This window comes from Mesoplodon bidens, assembly GCF_964165515.1.
Source record: "Mesoplodon bidens genome assembly, chromosome: 13".
NCBI classification, from domain to species: domain Eukaryota; kingdom Metazoa; phylum Chordata; class Mammalia; order Artiodactyla; family Ziphiidae; genus Mesoplodon; species Mesoplodon bidens.
Genome location: NC_138169.1, coordinates 28,596,570 through 28,616,830, shown reverse-complemented (window position 1 = coordinate 28,616,830; position 20,261 = coordinate 28,596,570). Strand labels below are relative to the sequence as shown.

Here is a 20,261-nt window from a genome sequence, read left to right as displayed (position 1 = left end):
TTATTCTGTTTTCTATTTCATAGGCTTTTTTCAATATTTTTTCTGTTTCATAGTTTTTTAATCTTTATTTCCTTCCTTCTACTCTCTATGGATTTAATTTGTTGTTTTTCTAACTTCTTGAAATGAATGCTTAGCTTAATTTTTCTGTCTTTTTGCTTTTCTTACATAAGCATCTGATGGAATAAATTTCCTTATTTTTAGTCACGCCACACATTTTGCGGGATGTTCCCTGACCAGGGATTGAACCCGGGCCACAGCAGTGAAAGCTCCAAATCCTAACCAGTAGACCACCAGGGAACTCCTAAATGTCCTTGAAAGCAGGGATTTTGTGGCATCCCCTACTTTCTTTTTTCATCTCATATGTTTTGATGTCATATTTTCATTATTCTGTTCATTGTATTTTCTAATTTCTCTGGCCCATCAGTTTTTGGAAGTGTATTGCTTAGTTTCCAAACATTTGGGGATTTTCCACATTTAAAAATATTGACTCTAGGCAGTTGTACTGTAGTCAGAATTTTTGGTTTTAGTCCTTTGAAATTTGTTGAGACATGATATATGGCTCAGCATTTGTTCAGGTTTTGAAAATGTTTTCTTTGCACGTGAGAGGAATGCCTGTCATGTAATTGTATGACATTTAGGTGAAATTTATTAAATCATGATGATTAAACTGTAGTTTTAAATTGTTGTGTTTGTTCTTTCAGTTACTTAGGTATTAAAATCTCGTGCTGATTGTGGATTTGTCTTTTGTTTATTATAGTCTGCCAGTATGTGCTTTAAAATTTTTGAGGCCGTATTTTTCAAGGTACAAGCGTATTAGAATTGCTCTCTTCCGGTGCATCAAACCTTTTATCATTGTGCATGACTGCGTTTGTCTGTAGTGGTGCTTTATGCCTTAAGTCTAGTCTGATATTAACATAATTAATACCAGCTTTCTTTAGTTAGTGTTTGCATGTTATATCTGTTTCTGTTATTTTACTTTTAACCTTTCTATAGCCTTGTATTGAATATTTTAGCTGTTTCTCTTATTAAAACATAGCATTGGATTTTATTTTTCAGTTTCTCATAATCCTTCTTTCCACTTATATTTACTGGAGCTACCAATATATGGGGATTTAAACCTGCTCTCTTTATGCACTTTATTTCACCTAGACTTTGGTATTTTTCTTTTTTGTATTCTTTTGTATTGTTGAAGTATTTTATATTATTCCAATTTTCTTCCTCTATTAATTTGGTAATTATATGTTTTCCTATTATTTTGGTTACCCAAGAAATTATAACCTGTCTCCTTCATTTACTAATGTTTAATAAAAATAGGGTTTTTTTGGTTTTCTTTACCTCTTCCTTAACATTACAAGGACCATAAAACATTCAGTTTACTTCACTCTAGTCTTATAAGCGCCTGTTGTTTTACATTTTAATTCTCTATTTAAACACCATAAGACATTGTGATGATGTTGATGGTGATTACTATTATTACATACAACCAATATATATCTCTGACCTTCCATTTAAGATTAGTTTTCTTTTGCTTGAAGAATACCCTTACAATTTCATTTTCTAAGAGGCTACTGGTAATGAATCCTCCGCTTTTGTCATTCTGAAAATATCTTTATTTCACCTTTATTTTTGAAGCATATTTTATATGGTGTATATTCGTTAACAAGTATGTTAGACTTTCTCAGTATCTTTTATGTTTTCTGTTCTGTTGTGTTTTTTGTTTCTCTTTCATTCTGGGTATTTTTTTCAGACTTCTCTTCCAAGTCTGATTCTTTTTTCAGTTGTGTCCAATTTGTCATTAAACCTGTCCATTGGATTCTTTTTTTTTTTTTGGCTGCGTTGGGTCTTCATTGCTGAGTGCAGGCTTTCTCTAGTTATGGCAAGTGGGGCCTACTCTTTGTTGCAGTGCGTGGGCTTCTCATTGCAGTGGCTTCTCTTGTTACGGAGCACAGGCTCTAGGCACGCGGGCTTCAGTAGTTGTGGCTCACGGGCTCTAGAGCGCAGGCTCAGTAGTTGTGGTGCATGGACTTAGTTGCTCCATGGCATGTGGGATCTTCCCGGACCAGGGCTCAAACCCATGTCCCCTGCATTGGCAGGTGGATTCTTAACCACTGCGCCACCAGGGAACCCCCTGTCCATTGGATTCTTAATTTTTTATTGTATTTTTTAATTATAGATTTACATTTAGTTCTTTCTTGATAATTTCTAGTCTTCCGTTGAGTTCTCAGTGTTGTTTTTAATTCCTTAAGTATGTTTTAGATTTTAGATTTAGATGTGTTTTAGACTCTGATAATCCATTGTCTGCATGCCCCACAGTTGTGTTTTTCTGTGATGTGGGCCACATTACCTTGGAACATTGTGTGTCATTCATTGATAGAGGAGTGGACTTTTACAGGAAAAGTTGCTGAAATATTTGAGGCCATGGGAGATCTTCCAGACAGGACTTTTGGCTGCTTCTGAGCGAGGAACAGTAGCAGTCTCAGGTTGCTTTAATTCAGTTATTGGGATTGAGCTGATTGGAGCTGGGCCTCCGGTCCTCCTGAGGGCCACCTTTACTCCTAGGGAGTAGCCCTCTGTGGTCTCGTCCTAAAGCATGGATGTTTACCATGGTCACCACCTTCCCCTCATCACTGGCAAACTCTGAACCTGATTTTTGTACCCTTACTCCCATAGAGCAGCTTTTCTTAGCTTCTTTTTAAAAATTTATCATTTAAAAAAAATTTTCTTAGCTTCTTAAGCTTCCTGATGTCTTAGCAATAGCCTCTTCCTGAAACAGCTCCCCTGGGGCGGAGCATCCTCGGGACTGGGCTCACCTCTATGGGATTCTCTCTTCTCTTGGATTTTGGCCCCATAGTTTTTTATTCCTTTTTTGGCTCTCCAGCGCCTTCTAAGAGATGTTTTCGGATATGCTGTCTAATTGCTGTCAGCAAGAGTTATTTTGCATCACTTAGTCTGCTATTACTAGAGGCAGAAGTCTTAATTTGCATTTTTAAAATATTGCTTTGCTGTTGGTTCCATTTCATTATTTTACCCCTGGTTTCTATTTGTGTCTTGCTTATAAATAATTCTAACAATTGAATGAAATTACCAAGAATCATAATTGCAGTCACTGTGGCTCAATGGCTTCTCAATTTCAGTATTTTAATTTTTTGGTTTTAAATTATTTTCTGATTCAGTTTTAGCATTTCTTTAATTCCTGAAGGGTTATTTTGGAACAACTGATGATCCGATTTTCTAAGTGACCAAGTACTCTACAAATCAAGTTGATAGCAGCTGTCTTTCTTCATTAGGAGGTTTAACTGGTATACCATTAATTTCTTGCTGCAGTCAGATCTTATGTAGCACTTACAAATAAAGCTTAAACTAATATGTGCTTGTGCATGGAACTGATGTGAACTTTCTCATTTCTAGGACACTTTCCTCATCAACAGCAAACCCCAGAGACATACAGGCGAACTGCCTAGCGGTGGTGATTCTGTGCTGAGGATAAGCACCATTGCTTCTGCCATCGCAGATGCATCAGTGAACGCTGACCCCTCCCAGCTCGCCGCCATGATCAAGGCACTTTCAAATAAAACCCGAGAGAAGACTTCTCAGGACGATGGTAAACAAAAGCACTGTTCGGCTGTGTCTCATTTCTTACCTAATGAGCTAGAAAAAAGTAATGGATCCAACGCATTTGATATGGAGAAATACCTTAAAAAAACAGAAATCAGTAGATATGAAAGTGGAATGGACAACTTTTCAAGAGCTGATGTGTCTGATATTTGGGATTTATCTTTGTCCAAAGAACAGACTACACATGACATCCATGCAGTGGACCTGGGTGCTACTAGCATAAGTGTAAGGGAGCCAGAAGAAGACACAGCAGCTGGTTTTTATGGTGAAAGTGGAGAGAGCGTGGACCAGGCATCACCGAGAACGATAAACTCTTCAAATTCAGTTCTTACAAATACGGAAGAGAGACAGGATGCAGGGGTTGATGTGAAGACACATTCCATTGACCATAAATCACCAGATTCTGGTGACGGTGAAAAAGCTGCTTCCGTATCCATTCCAGCCCTTGATAGCTCATTAGTCAGGAACCCCAGGGTAGCATCCCTCTGGCTGTCAGAAGAGCATGAAGACACACGGAATAGTAGAAAATATCAGAGGCAAAATGAGTATGTTAGTGAGACAAGTAACAGTGAAAAGCATGTGACTTTTCAAAACCATTCCATAATCTCACCTGAAAGTGTTGGTAAGTGTCAGAGTAATTGGTCATGTTCAAAAAATTACACAGTGTTTTTTTTTTCTGTTCTCATTGGAAAATACACCTTTCTGGTAGATTTGAAAAATCCCTCTCCTGAGTGTGGTGGACATGGCTCGGAGGACGACCAGGATAGCTTCCGACCTTCCACTTCTCCACTGAGTCATTCTTCTCCTAGTGAGATTTCTGGAAATAGTTTATCAGGGTAGGTGCTTAACCTTTTTTTTTTTTTTTAAAGTAATAAAATACATGCTCAGTGTAGGAAAATTGGAACAAAGTGTAAAGAAAATTAGTCATCTATAGCTTCATCTCTCAGAGGTAACTGTTATAAATATTTTGTGAATTTCTTTCAAGATATTTTTCTTTGCAAATTTTCATACCCTGCTTTTTTCACTTATTAAAATAATTCCTGCATTTAAAAGAAAATTAATGTTATAGACTGCATAATTAATCTGTCACAGTTTATTTGGTGCTTCCGGTCGATACTGGTGATAATATATTTTACCTTTTTTGTTTGTTTGTTTGCCATTTTAATGATATTGAGATGAACAACTTTGCTTATAAAATTTTTCCTGTGTTTTAACTGATTTCCTCAGAAGTGAAATTACCAAGTCAGGGATAAGAATATTTTCAGGCTCTCTGGATTAGCAAACTATTTTCTAAAAGAGTCTTAAAGACTTGCACTCTTACCACCCGTGTTTGTTGAAGGTGTGCATTCTACTGTTTTCTTATCAGCATTTTAAATAACTTTTAATTTTGGATTTTTTGTATCTTACAGTATTAATTTGTGTTCTTAATACTAATGAGATTATAAGTGCTTTTTCAAAGGTTAGGATAAGAATCCTAATATTTTACATGTTTTCGCACAACCTATAGGGTAACTTAAGCTTCAAGTTATAAGACATTTTTAATTTTTCAGAAATGCCTTAAGTCAACATTGTTTCAAAAGTTTACACATATACAGGTATATGTGTGTCTCCATAGAACTTTGAACAGTGTGAATGTAATGCTTCATCAGATGTGTCTGTGTATTTGTGTATAAATGTGCACGTGTGTGTGTTTCCCTCCATTAAGCTCTTTGTCTGCCTCGTTCTCCAGTCCTCTCACTGGGAGCTGCTGTTGCTGGTTTCTTAGGTTTCCTTCTGGTCTTTGTGCACATACACAGATATGAGTGTATATTCTTATTTTCATCCCTCTTTATAGTCAATAGAGGATCCTTTACACACTTTTTATGTTTTGCTACACAAGGTTACTTATCCCAGCCTTATCTGTATTACTTTGCACGCATGCAGATGTATTACAGGATAAATTCTTGGAAATGAGATTGTTGGGTCGAAGAGTATATGCATTCACGTTCCTATTTAAATTAGTACAACTCCTCTGTAGAGATTGTGTTAGTTTAATTTTCCACCAACAGTTTAGAAAAGAGCTTGTTTCCCACAACCTCACCAACAGAATGTTTATCAAACTTTTTGTTGACAGTCTGATAGGTGAAAAAAAACTATTTCAGTATAACTTTTATTTCATTATAACTTTAAATCATAAGTGATGATGAGCATCTTTTCCTTTATATTTCCTTTTGTATCATATTTATTCATGTTTGTTGCCCATTTTTCTCATGGACTGTTAGTCTTTTTTGTCTCCATTTCTCGGAGCCCTTGACATATTAGGGAGAGTGGGTAGCCCTTTGTTTGTGACATGAGTTATACAGTTCCTAGTCTTTAGAAGGTTTTTTCCTTTCTTGTATATTTTCCTCTCCCGGATACTTAGCTCTAGCTTACCCACACCATTTCTGATGAATATGCAAAATCCAGGAGCAGCTTGGGAAACACATAATAGGTAACTTGGATATCAAATATAATTTCAATTTGTTTCAAAATGTTGAACATTTATGATAATTTCACTGCTTAGGTAAAATTTTCTGCTTATTAAAATATTTCCATAGAGGAACAGATAAAAGATCTTTTATAAAGCCATAAAAGAAAATATCCATAGATTTAATAAAATAAACTTTCTATATGGCAACAGTTTTTGCCTCAGAATTGACTTGATCTTTTTGTAAGCTTTATGCCAAAGATGCTTTCAAGTCTAATAAGATCTTTCAAGTCTAGTAACCTTGTTAGGCTATGTCTCTATGTTGACCTCATGGCCACCTTGCCTTGTCACACAGCACCCTTTCAGTATGTGGAGTCAAGCATTCTTTTATTTAGGAAAGGTTTTTTTAAAATTACTTATTAAGATATTGGTCCTGGGCTTCCCTGGTGGCGCAGTGGTTGAGAGTCCGCCTGCCGATGCAGGGGACGCGGGTTCGTGCCCTGGTCTGGGAGGATCCCACATGCCGCGGAGCGGCTGGGCCCGTGAGCCATGGCCGCTGATCCTGCGCGTCCGGAGCCTGTGCTCCGCAATGGGAGAGACCACGACAGTGAGAGGCCCGTGTACCGCAAAAAAAATAAAATAAAATAAAAAAAGATATTGGTCCTGACCCCAGGAACTTTAGTCTTGCATATGTGGGATCTGCATTTATTTTCTTTGTAATCCTTTCTTTAAAAACTTACTTTAGAATAATTGTAGATCCACGGGAAGTTGGAAAGATAGTATAGAGAGACCCCATGTCCCTCCCCAGCTCCCCCAGATGCTGCACAGAATCACCACTTGTGCAATCACTTGTCCTGGGCAGGGCAAGTGGGTAGAATTATGTCATTTTATCACAGGTGTGAATGTGTTTAACCACCTCCCCAATCAGACATAGAACTTTGCCATCACCACAGTGACCTGCCTCTTTCTTACTTTTTCATTTTGTTTGCATTTCACATTTCTGATTTCTAGATTCCTTATAGTATTTTCTTTTTTGTTTCTTAACCCCCATGTACTTTCCAATTTTATCTTGTTTTCTGTGATCTTGACATTTAAAAAAATTGTATATGAAGGCATTTAATAACAACTGTAAGTGCTCTATAAAGACGTATTGTTATGTTTTTTTTTCCTTCACCTGCCCTTTACTACATAATCAGAGACAGAATGCTGGGCTGGATGGTCTCAGTTTTGGACCTACCTGTTTTTCTTTTGCTCCTAAGAAAATACACTTATTCATTAAGTGTAGGAAACATATCTTAGGGGGATACTGAACTTTCTCATGAACTTGGTCAGATATTTTGAATGAGAGCGTCACATTGACCTTTCTAAAGTGACTGTTGGTGGGTTTCCTTCTCCCCACGGGTCAGCCACCTGCACCCACACCCCCACCTCTCAGCCACCTCCAGACTGCAGGCTTAGGGGGAAAGAAGCTGGACACCAGCAGGTTCTGAGGTTTGTTCTCCTGTCCCTTCTCCTGCTGCATGATAGGCGTTCCTGCCGAGGCCGAGCATCCAGCTCCATTTTATCTTCCTGCTTTCACTCATCTCCTTTTTTTCTCATCAACTTAAATGAACATGCTGGCGTCTTGTGGCTGATTTTCCTGTGCACAGTTCTCTCTTCCACTGAGGAGACTGTTTCCTGTTGCCTGTGACTCCCTCCTCCTCCTGCACTCAGCAGCTGGTACTCCCTCTCTGGGCATCCATGCCTGTTTTCTTTTTCCTCATCTTTGTGCTTTTTTTTGGGGGGGGGGGTCTGTTTGTTTAAATTTTTTAATTTTTTAATTTTCTGGCTGAGTTGGGTCTTCGTTGCGGCACGCGGGATCTTTCGTTGTGACATGCAGGCTCTTCGTTGTGGCGTACGGGCTTCTCTCTAGTTGTGGCAGGCAGGTTTTCTCTCTCTAGTTGTCTCGCGCGGGCTCGCATGGGCTCTGTAGTTTGCGGCACAGGGGCTGTCTGGTTGAGGCACACAGGCTCAGTAGTTGTGGCGCGCAGGCTTAGTTGTCCTGAGACATGTGAAATCTTGGTTCCCTGACCAGAGATAGAACCCGCATCCCCTGCATTGGAAGGCAGATTCTTTACCACTGGACCACCAGGGAAGTCCCTCATCTTCGTGTCTTTATGTGTTCTCCCTGTGTTGCGGGGTAGCCGAGCTGTTCAAGTGTTTATCCTTGGTGTCACTGATTTTCTGTAGCATCAGCTATGCTTTCATGGCTTCCAATGTGGACATTCATTTTGTATTCATTTCTTTTTATTGAAATCCTTCTTGTCCTTTTTTATTGTGGTGAAATGAGTTTCATGTTTTTATTTTTTTCAGGTTTTTCCAGTTCATTAAGTTTTTTATTTAATTTTTTAAAATATTTATTTATTTATTTGATTCTGCCGGGTCTTAGTTGTGGCAGGTGGGCTCCTTAGTTGTGGCATGCGAACTCTTAGTTGCAGCATGTGGGATGTAGTTCCCTGACCAGGGATCGAACCTGGGCCCCCTGCATTGGAAGTGTGGAGTCGTAACGACTGTGCCACCAGGGAAGTCCCATATTCATTAAGTTTCTTAATATTCACAGTGAAATGTTGGTCAGAATGTTGATTTGTTGAGTGGCCACATCTTTCTGGTGAGAGCCCTTTATCTGCTGAGTTTGCTGCTCACCAGTTTTCTTCTAGCTGGTCTTCCAGTGTCCAGCCAGCTTCCAGCAGGTCCGTAATGCTGATTTAGAGCTTCTAATTCCAGAACTGCCTTGAGGTTCTGTGTGGCTGGCACCTTGGCAGTTTTTGGCTTCCTTTGGAGTCTGACATCGGACTGAAGTTTCTCTTCTTTTGTTTGTGTGTTCTTAAAGTTCACTTCTCATTGCTTGAAGTAATACAACCTAAACGCATTTGTTCATTTCGACCAAAGGAGCTAGACTCAGCACGTACCCCAGTACCCAGAACTCTTTTCCTGCTGCCCCATAGTGTCTGTGTGAGTATGTGTGTGCGTGTGTGTGTGCGCATGTGAATACAGAACCCATGCAGGTGCACATTATTCAGTGACTAAAGAGGGCCTGAAGCAATTTGGTTAATATTTTGTCTCAATTGGTTAGAGATTCACTAACTAGTATTGTGTCAGGGCTGTCTTGATTTGGTCCTTTTAAAAATCCAGAATTCAAAATAGGATTTTCTCTCTGTGTCCGTTGGCCACCTGAGTATTCTGAACTTTGTGCACAGAAATGATGGGTAAAATTCAGTCAGATTAAGGGCTGACTTGAAACTAAATGGTAGAGTATTCAGGGGGTGCGGCAGCTGTTTCCAGAGGCGGCTGTGACGGTGTTTCCCACCCAGTGTGACTTTTCACTCTGCCTTGAGGGGCAGCTTGGCCCTCTCCTCTGTTGGGCTGGCCTGCCCTGTGCTGGGGACTGACTGACAGAATATGGCACATGTATTAAATAGATGCAGGAGCTTATTATTTATTGCTTTATAACTTTTTTTTTTTACTTAATATATTCTGAACATCTTTCTGAGTCAATGGTTAGTAGTCAACAGCATGATTTAAAACAGCTGCATAGTGTTTTATTGTGTGTCTGTGCCATAATTTCAATAGCCTCCTTTCTCCTACATGATGTTTAAGATTGCCTACTTTAGGGCCTCCCTGGTGGCGCAGTGGTTGAGAGTCCGCCTGCCGATGCAGGGGATACGGGTTCGTGCCCTGGTCTGGGAGGATCCCATATGCCGCGGAGCGGCTGGGCCCGTGAGCCGTGGCCGCTGAGCCTGCGTGTCCGGAGCCTGTGTTCCGCAACGGGAGAGGCCACAACAGTGAGAGGCCCGCATACCGCAAAAAAAAAAAAAAAAAAAAAAAGATTGCCTACTTTATTATTGATAGTGATATATGATGTATCCTTTTAGCGAATCTTTATAATTAGCACTAATTTTTTTCTTAAGATTAATCTCTAGATGTATAACACCTGAGTCAAGGGGCTTTTGCTATACATGCTTGATAGTTCAGCCGAGAGTTGCACTGCTCCTATGGTGTGGCTCTTCCCATCTCTTTGATTGTTTTCATCTTTGCCCTTTGAGGGCAGGAATTGGCGAGTGCTCTGCTCATTGCTCTATATTAGGTATTCAGTAAATTTTTGTTGAATGAACAGCTAACATTGTTATGTGACTGTATATGGAATTTATTAATGAAACTGCCACAACATTTTTCTTTTTCAGTAGCTTACCAGATACTTCATTCAGTAGGACTATGATTTACAGTTTTAGATAATTAAAGGTGAAAAGAATGAGTCTAGCTTGAGTTGTATATGGCAGCTGGGACAGACGGTAGTGCAGGTTGACAGGGTTGTAGGCAAGCAGGAAGGGCTTTCTGCCAATGTAGACGATGTTAAATGAAGGGATGGACAAGTCCAGGCACAGGTGTTCTCTCTTCCAGGTGTGCCCTGGAGTCTTTCAGTTCAGCAGCTCATCTGCAGAAGCACCCCTGTGAGAGGGAGTCATCCCAGCTGACGTGTCCACAGGCCAGCATCAGCAGGCTGACTTACATGTCTGAACGAGAGAGCACCTGTCCCGCCACGGCCTCAGATCGTGGCCTTAAGGACCACCAGGTGGGAGCACTTCTGTTATTTCTTTACTCAGGCTTCTGGAGCTGAAGTCTTACTGATGTAGGACTCAGACTCGAGTTCAGGCCTAGTTTCTGTTGCTCTTTTAACTTTAAAATAAGTGTGTGTGCGTTTTGCTCGTGCTGGGTAGGCACTACAAGTACAAATATTTTAGCATCTGCCATCAAAAAGCTCTCAGTCTGGTGGAGGCTGTGCAAGACACGCCGTGTAGTGAAATGCACTGTGAGAGATTCAGGAGGCGACTGATAATCTGACCAGGTGGCGAGTCCAGTGAAGCTTGGTGGGAGGACTGTCTGGAATCAGGCATGGGGGAGGCAGGGAATTGCAAAACATGCTGCATTTGAGGGCCCCCAAGAAGTTTGGAATGGCTTCGGTGAATCGTGTACGTGGAGAGAGGAGGGGAGGCCAGACCATGACATCGTGGATGTAACATTTGGGAGTTTGAAGGCTCTTAAGTAGGACACAGACCTGCTCTGTGTTGATGTTTTGAAAGCTCCTTGCAGTGGAGGCGGCACTGGGGGGTGAGGTTAGAACCAGGAGGATTTGACACCAGGCGGCTGGAGTTCTCAGGTGAGGGGCAGCACAGGCTCAGGCCAGGGTCATGGCCATGGGGGTGGGAGGGAAGCAGAGAGGTCTGAGAGATTTGTGTGGGAGAAGCTAGAATTTTACTACCTAGGTGTGTTTTGTGAACGTGACAGTGTTCAGTTTGTAATGAACTGCATATGACTTGCGGTGTGCAGTGCAGGCCTCCTCTGCTAAGCTGTGCCTAAACCTACCCACTAAGTTACTAGACAAAACCACTCGTTTCTTGTCCTGTAAATTAGGAAGAACAATGAGTGCAGATTTTCTAATTTTTAATCCTGCATTTCACAGCCACCGAAGTACTTTGTATAAGCCATCCTTTTTTTCAGAGGTAACATTATGTAGATCTCTATTCTTTGAGAGTATATCAGCATGGTTTGCATTTGTAATACTCACTTTATCTGTGGATAATTTCTAAACATTTTTTGTCACACAGAGTGATGTCACCGGTGCGTTGAGCACCACAATTATTCAGGCCAGTCCAGTTCCGTCTCAGGAGCAGGCTCCAGATAAGTTTAGAGAAAAAAGTCCATTTCAAAGTAGAGGAAAAGGAGCGTTACCGTATATTATCCAGAAGAACTTGGACACAGAAAAAGAAACTGAAACTACTTCTCTGAGTAGCGAACTTAAAGATGTAAAACCGAACTTTAGATCGAGAAGAGAGCTTTCCTCCAAAAGTGAAGATCTGCCAGAAACCACTGTGGCAGGTGTGACCTCAAATCCCAGTGAACTGGACCAGGTCAGCCTGGCTCTGCCAAGGGAGTTTGGCCTCAGCCAGTGGGCCCTGCCAGCCACGCCGCGCCTCCCCGTGTCCCGCCAGGGGCCTGTGCCCGACAGTGGATGCGTGACTCCTATAGACACGTCTGCTGCCGACAGTGCGTTTGTCGGCCAGGGCCCTCCCCAGACCTCCTTCCCCAGCACCGAGGGCTGCGGCCCTGTTCCCTCAAGGCAGCACATGCCCACCTCGGGCCCCGCACTCTCAGCACGCCGTCCCCTCACCATGGCTCCCTGTGCCCAGCCGAGCTCGGGAGCACTGCCTCGGTGCCAGGCCGGCAGCACCACAGCCTGCGGGCTCCCGGGAAGCTGTCATCCTGCTGTCGTCACAGGAGAGCACGTCCAGAACTCCATGCCCATGGGCCTTTGTCTTGGACAGAACATCAGCTCGGAGCTGATGGCTGCCTCTTCCCTTTGTAACCCGTATTCTAACGCCTTCAATCAGAGTCTTCTAAGTACAGCCAAACCTTTTACTGTGCAGTCTCTTGGTCCAAACTGTGGAATTGATCCATGGGATTCAGGAGTGATGTCAGGATTTGGTAAGATGCTTTTTCTCTGCTACTGCTTGTTGTTGGTTGCTGCTATTTAAAAACTGAATTTTCTCAACTGGGACCATAAAACTAGTTTGTTTCAAGGAGATACTGATTAGCCTGAATTTCTTGTAAACTTTTCTCTTTATCCTGAATTTGGAACACAGACCATAACGTATTTCTGTGCAAGTGTCCCTGAATGGCCTTAGAAAAACATAAAAACTTAACGCAGGTAAAACTCCCACTGCCTTTGTCTTTCTGTTTCTCTCTTGTGCTCCAAACTTGGAATTCTGTTGTTGTTTCAACTAGGAAACGTCTAGTATAGAATCACCCGCCTGAAGGAGGGAGTCTCCTGCCAGCTTTTAAGTCTTCAGGGGTGACTCGTGTAGGAGTGAGAGGCAGCACCCTTCCACTCCCGCCCGTAGTGGCTGAGCTGCCTGTGCTCGTGCTGATGGTCACTCTTGGGAGCAGAGCTCGGTGCTGTGCTTTCCTGACACGGTGCTCATGGCCACTGCAGCACGATCAGTTTTGCCTTCTTTTTCTTCAGAAGGAAATTCCACAGTGACCCCGTAAGAATGGTGAAAATCTTGGTCACCATGTTAAAAATCAGTTAGAGCCTCCGTCATTTCTCATTAGGTTAGGCAGTGGCTTATATTTATAGGAGAAAAAGGGAAGAGATTACTGATAGCAATAACATCTAAGAGTTGATTAGCTGTAAATTTTTTAGTTTGATCAATTTTGATTGTTTTTCCTCATGGGCTGGTTGCCTCAGGAGAAAATTAGTGACCAGTCTCTGCTGAGGCGTATGCAGTGTTGGGGACTCCTATTTAGATCTGGGGCACTTTAATAAAACCATAGCTCTCGGTGTCAACAGGTAGTCTTCTGTAAAAATTTCCATTTAACCAGTTGTGCTTTTGATGGGGTGTTGGGTATGCATTTTGACTCTGCTTTAACTCTACCCAGGGAAAGTAAGAGTGCCTGAGGAATTGAAGTTTCCTCATGCTTGCTGTATCGGCATCGCGTCACAAACCTACCTTAGTGTCCTGAATCCCGCCGACCACTGGCTGCAGGTCAGCATCGGGGTCCTCAGTGTTAGTGTCAACGGTGAAAAGGTGAGCTTTCTGTGTCTTTCTCCTCTGACTTAGCGATTGCAGTACGATTAGTGCTGGAGCTCTCCTTTGCCTAGTATTAGTACTTCCTTTTATACCAGGGGGCATGTCCACCACCATATACTTTGCACAGAATTGTTGGAATCATATCTTTTTCTTGGTTCCCCTTTTGTTGCAGTACTTCCAGTGAAAGTGAAATCTGAATGTTTCTCATATTTCATCAGGTGTTAACTATTTATTAATTAACCATTATGTTTCATTGTTAACTTGTTTATAAAATCATGTAAATGTGCTTTTTGTGCTGTTGGCTTAAACCACTGACTGGAGCTCCAAGTTTCTGGTCTCTATTTGTTGGTTTTGTTAAATGTGATTGAGTATAAGTTATTGTCGTTTATTCCAAAAGAAAAAAAAAAAAAGAAACAAGTTACTCTTGCAACCTATGCCTTCGTTTAGTAAGTTAATTTATCTGATCACGTTCTTACATGATCTTTTGAAATACCTGGAAACTCAGTTTTAACATTAGAGCAGGGGTCTCTCGCATGATCAGTTACAGCTGCTGAGGTTCTAGACTCTACACCCTGCGGGCCTCGGTGAGTAGGGAGAGTGGGAAACAACGTCAGCAGCTTCTTGCAGACAAACATTGGTGGACGGGTTTACTCTCCCCTTTTACGTCCTAGTGATAACCTTGATTTACCTGATAAAATGAGACTGTCTTCTCTCCCTCTCCCTTTCCCCAGCTTTTCCCCTCTGATCCTGAGGGTAGAGGAAAGGCAGGTGGTTGGAGGAAAGGGTTGAGGGTGAAAGGTGGTGAGATTGGAGGCCTTTTTAGGAGCATGTAGGAAGTAATGATGTCTCTGGAAGTGGGAGTAGAAAAGAAGATCCCTGTTCACAGTGAGGAGGGAGGGATTGGAGTGAGTCAGAATCGTAGACTTGGAGGCCTGACAGTGAATCTTGAAGATCAGTCTAACCCTCTATGTTACATAGCTGCAGAGACCAGGTCCCAGGTGATGTCCAGGGTGGGAGGCAGGTCCCAGGGTGATGTCCAAGGCTGGAGGTGCTGCCATTTTCAGCACCCTTTTCAAAAAAAGTGAAGGTAAAAATAATGTATCTTCAAAAGTCCTTATGGGAGTTCCCTCGTGGTCCAGTGGTTAGGACTTGGTGCTTTCACTGCCGTGGTCCAGGTTCAGTCCCTGGTTGGGAACTAAGATCCCACAAGCTGTGTGGCATGGCCAAAAAAAAAAAAAAAGTCCTTATAATTTTGACTAACTGTATTTTCCAGGTAATGAGTTATGAGGCCTGGGTATTTTTCAAGAGCTAACATATCTAGATTTGGTAGTTTGAGTGACTATGAAAAGCGATCTTAAACTAGTTGGTTCTTCTTCCTGATGTTCATTTGTGAAGTTATTTCTTAACGGACCATGTGGCTCTTTTTTTAAGGTGGATCTTTCAGCTTATCCTTGTTTAGTTTTCAAGAATAAAGTCATCATAAGACCTCATGCCACAGAAGAGATAAAAGTGCTCTTCATACCGTCTGATCCTGGGATTTTCCGATGTATATTCAGCATTGCTTCTTGGCCGTTTTCAGCTGACACAGAGACAGTGGCACAGGCAGAAGCACTGGCAAGCAGGGTTGTCCTCACTGCCATTGCCGAGACCCCCGTGATCGAGGTGACTGTAAGCAGGTCTTTGTCATACCTGGCATTTTAATGAGGCTGTTCAACCTTAGAAGTAAAATTTGGGTAAAATGAATTTGTGGATGAATGTGCCAGAAAGTTATAATTGAGCTAAACATTGACTCTTAATATTTTCTTATTCCAAAATTTAAAATTATTTCAGGAATTCCCTGGCAGTCCAGTGGTTAGGACTCTGCGCTTACACTGCCGAGGGTGCGGGTTCAGTCCCTGGTCAGGGGACTAAGATCCGGCAAGCCGCACAGCGAGGCCCCCCCAAAAAAAAAAAAATTAAGATTATTTCTTTTGTTTTATAGAAGCGCAGATATGCTTGCTAAGATGTTTGTAAGCAAAGTATAATGTTTAAACCCTATTTTCCAGCTGGTTTCCGTCGTATAGTTTGATGTGCGTGGAGGAAAACACCAGATTCAGATTATCCTCTCTTTTCTGTACCTGAAGACTCTGCTTGCTGAAAAATTTCCTCTTGTACAGTTGCTTATTTTCTGGAAGTGAAAGAAATTGGGTCTAGTCAGGTTGGGGCAACAAAATGCTTGTGGGATTGAAGGCCTCTTTAGGACTCTGGCTGTCAGCCCTGGCTACACATCGGAATAACTGGGGTTTGTTTTTTTAAATTTTTTTACTTTATTTATTTTTTGGCTGCATTGGGTCTTTGTTGCTACGCACGGGCTTTCTCTAGTTGCGGTGAGCGGGGGCTACTCTTCGTTGTGGTGTGTGGGCTTCTCATTGTGATGGGTTCTCTTGTTGCAGAGCACGGGCTCTAGGCGTGCAGGATTCAGTAGTTGTGGCACAACAGCCTCAGTAGTTGTGGCTCTTGGGCTCTAGAGCACAGGCTCAGTAGTTGTGGCACATGGGCTTAGTTGCTCCGTGGCATGTGGGATCTTCCCAGACCAGGGCTCGAACCCTGCATTGGCAGGCGGATTCTTAACCGCTGCACCACCAGCGAAGTCCCTAGATACCACTGTAAACATTTTCAGTATTGTCAGAGTTTGGACTAAATCCAAAAATTCCTGCATATGTTTTGGAGGGAATTGAGAAGTCGATAGTGTAACAGTAGAGCTAGTGGAAGGGAGACTGTGTGTTTTGTAAAGTCGTCAGTTTGTCTTCTCACAGTAACGCAGCTAAGCTATTGCTTTGTTCTGTAGTATATTTGGGTATGTGGACTACCTCAGAAAAATAATTTACTTGTGTAGAAAATAGAAATTGTAAAATAGCCCCAGGAGTCTTAGGTAAGTTTACCTTTAATGTTGACTATTTGTGGCTGGAAAGGGCAGTGATGTGAACATAAGCTGTGATATTTATTAATATATTGTTTTTATAAATCCCTTTTTTCCCATAATTTAGGTAGAAACAGAAAAGAAAGATGTTCTTGATTTTGGTGACTTGACTTATGGAAGCTGGAAAGCTCTGCCTTTAAAGCTGGTAAACAAGACGCACGCCAACATCCCAATTAGACTTATTATTAATGCTGTAAGTACTGTGCTCGGGGAGGAAGCCTTTACAGAGCACACTGACTTAGAGTTGTAGATGTAGCTAGTAGCATCCTTGGTTAACTTCTCTTAGGAAAGTAGATATTTTTGTTAAGGATCTGTGAACAAATTTAGCATCACACCAACATGACACCATTGGCTCTACTGAAGCGGCTTCTCCTGTTTCTGACAGAACGCCATAGCCTGGCGCTGCTTCACCTTTTCCAAGGAACCCATCCACGCAGCTCTGAAAGCTGTTCCTTATGCCCATGCGATTGCTCAGCTGGCCGCCCCCTCGGTGATCAACCATATGATGCCTGCCAGCGATGACGGACAGGTGAGCTGGGGGATTGAAGGACTGTTTTAGAATTAAGGAGGAAGTTAAGTTTCCAAACTACTTTTCTTTCACTGTATGAAAAAATTTTTTTATTTTACAGGATCCAGAATTTCTGATAATTTGGATTCTTTTCCATAGTCCAAAGAAACAGATGACTTCTTCAGGTATCATGTTTACGTTTTATGGGATTTTCTTTACTCCGTAGCTAAATAAACTACAAAGTTGAGACTTATTTCTCCTGTCAGTAAATTGTCAAATATTTATTGTAATTTGTCAGATATTTTATGTTGTTTTAAAGCTGGGCAGAGAGCATGCTATTTTGGGTCAAACCCATCCAATTATGGATAACCCAAGCAAGTACCACTGAAAACGTTTTGGGGTCTTTTTTGTTAATTGATGTTATCTCATCTACCAATTAGATGTTTTCTTCCTTTTTCTCCTCCACTCATTTCTGTTCCTCTCTGAGTTCTTTAAACAGTCATTGTAAGATTTTTTTGTGCCCCCTGATGGCATAGTGTTGGACCATGTGTGGCATTTAGAATTAAATAACTCTGGTGTCTGAACTAAAAGAATGACCTTTTATAGAGATTCTAGACTCAGCAGAAGAATTCTTGGCAAGAGTTGATATAGAAGTTGATAGTCCAAACCCTACACCAGTCATTAAAAGTATCAATCTTCGAGCAAGAACAGGAATAGCCAGGATACATGCTCCGAAAGACCTACAGGTACCCTAAACTCCTCACTTTGCTGTTACTTTATGTTCAGGTTGATTTCGTTCCAAGTGTGACATTTTTAAAGAATGCCTGTTTTACCCCATCCTCTAGACTATGCACTTGTTTGCCAGTGTGGCTTCCTCAACAAGGCAGTACTTACCTTTGAAAAATGCTGGGAATATTGATGTCCACTTGGACATCAAGGTAAGAATTTGTGTCGGAGGCTGTAACTTATTTCCTCGGGCTGAGACTGTGAGTGTCTCCTTGGGTTATGAAGGTTGCTTTGCTGCTGACCTTGTTCGAGGGCTGGGGCCATTGGCAGGGGTGGTCAGACAGAAGAATATGAGCCCGGGCTTTCAGAGCTGGTGTTACACGAGCATAAAACAGATGATTAGGAAGTTCAGCTGGGATGTCTAATGTAATAGGTACAAGAACCAAGCTCTAGATTAGTTCCTGAAGACCGAGTCATCCTGTGGCTGGGTGAAGGAGAGGGAGCCACACGTGTAGACATCATTTCTGAGTTGTGTGGCTGAGTGAGGGGGTGTTGGTGGCCAGGAATTAGGGATGGGGCAGGGGATAGTTTGTTATCGAAGAGAAGAAAGACGTATCCTTTCCAAGAAAGGAAGATGGCGGGTCATTGCTGGGCAGGGAGGGAGTAAAATACCCAGTTGTGGTCAGCGAGGGAGACAAGGCGCGTGAGTGTGTGAAAGCCGTGTCTGCAAGTCAGCGTTGACTTATAATTATGTAAATACTTAGATCCCAGATCAAGGAAGTCACTTTTCAGTGGATCCAGAGAAACTATTCCTTAAACCTGGAGAAGAGCACGAAGTTATAGTTTCATTTTCTCCAAAGGATCCCAAAGCCTGTGAGGAAAGGTAATGTAGGACTGTTGATCATGGCGAATTTGTGCTTATTTAGATGTGCTCCGGTCCACAGCCTGAGTGACAGAGTACACGCTTCACCTCACCTGTACAGCTCCGCTTCACCTCTTTCCTTTAGCCTCAGATCTTTCTGCTTACTGAAAATCTCCTTTTAACCCAGCTAGCTGTCTAGAAAGTAAGAAATCACTATTTTCAAATATATTCTGACAAAAGTAAATAATAACACGTCAATCTTGATGTTTCTCACTAACTTCTCTCTCACCAAGGAAATCATCAGTTGACCTTGTCAGTTGTTAAAGCTACTTTTCCCCACCCCTTTTCCAGGCCAGTGACTTTTTGGCACCCAAATCATAAGTGAATATTACTTTACAGTGGTCGGAGCACCCTTGTCACCATCTTTTGAACTTGCTTGATAAATGTAGCTTAGCCTGCTGTCCTCAGACGCACGTAGCCCATCCCTTGCCTGGTTGCTGAGCCCCCTGCCTGGTTCCTGAGCCCCCGCCTGGTTCCCAAGTGCCTCACTGTCCTCCGCCTGCTGGGCCCTGGGTGCAGAGGTGCTGGCTGCTCGGACGCGAACACTTGTGCTGGGAGGACTCGCCCGCCCCTGCCCGCCGGGGTAGCGCCCCCACCCAGGAGGCTTTCCTCATCCCTTCCCAGATCCCTCCCTGTCTCCCGTGGCCCATGCACTTCTCTCCCACTGTGCTCGTGGTGTGGACCTGTGGCATGTACCCGTCTCCTTCTCTGTCTGTTTTCTCCTCTGGAATGTAAGCTGTGAGGGTGAGAATGCAGTGTAGCCTCAGCACCGACCAGCTCAGTCTCTTGGACGAAGGAAGCACATAGGGCAATAGTTGTCGAAAGAATTGAATTCTGAATATTGAACTTAGATGGTTTTCTTTGTTAGGATCTTGAAAATATTTGTGCAGTCGTTTGGCCCTCAGTATGAAGTGATGTTAAAAGGTGAAGTAGTTTCTTCAGGAAACAAGCCTCTGACGCCTGCATCTTGCTGCTCAGATATTCCTTCGATTTTATCCAACAAGCAGTTTCTGGCATGGGGAGGTGTCCCCCTGGGCAGGACACAGTGAGTATACACCGTAGCCGTTATCACCTAATGCTACTCTTCCCTGTGTTGATGATGACCATGTTAATGTTTTTAGAATTGAAATAAAACTATCATATTCATTATTCATCCTATCATGAATACAAATATTTTAGTAAAATTTTTACCTATTTTTAAAATACAAGCCAAAAAAATTAGGTTTCAGTTTTTGGGTTTTTTTTTTCAGCCGCTCCGCGGCATGTGGGATCTTCCCGGACCGGGGCACGAACCAGCGTCCCCTGCATCGGCAGGCGGACTCTCAACCACTGCACCACCAGGGAAGCCCTAGGTTTCAGTTTTCTTAAGCTCTCTGGTGAATTCTGTGCTGATGACCAAACTTAGGCAATTAAGTGTGTCTTCGTTCCTTCTCTGGAAAGCCCTGGGGACTGGTGGGAAG

General features: G+C 42.3%; 1 protein-coding gene across 14 annotated transcripts in view; it reads left to right on the top strand.

Moving 5' to 3' along the window:
- Nucleotides 1-20,261, top strand: part of CEP192 (centrosomal protein 192) — a 97,079-nt gene that overhangs the window by 37,044 nt on the left and 39,774 nt on the right. For 10 of the 14 annotated variants that reach the window (XM_081252980.1, XM_081252979.1, XM_081252975.1 and 7 more), the window contains 13 exons: nt 3,409-4,237; nt 4,325-4,451; nt 10,499-10,670; nt 11,704-12,580; nt 13,535-13,683; nt 15,118-15,354; nt 16,713-16,838; nt 17,031-17,174; nt 17,275-17,338; nt 17,760-17,899; nt 17,999-18,091; nt 18,644-18,762; nt 19,670-19,846. In XM_081252980.1, the coding sequence (XP_081109106.1) occupies nt 3,409-4,237; nt 4,325-4,451; nt 10,499-10,670; nt 11,704-12,580; nt 13,535-13,683; nt 15,118-15,354; nt 16,713-16,838; nt 17,031-17,174; nt 17,275-17,338; nt 17,760-17,899; nt 17,999-18,091; nt 18,644-18,762; nt 19,670-19,846 (3,254 nt within the window). The remainder of the gene's footprint in view (nt 1-3,408; nt 4,238-4,324; nt 4,452-10,498; nt 10,671-11,703; nt 12,581-13,534; nt 13,684-15,117; nt 15,355-16,712; nt 16,839-17,030; nt 17,175-17,274; nt 17,339-17,759; nt 17,900-17,998; nt 18,092-18,643; nt 18,763-19,669; nt 19,847-20,261) is intronic. The other 4 variants (XM_081252982.1, XM_081252981.1, XM_081252977.1 and 1 more) reach the window with 2 other exon arrangements.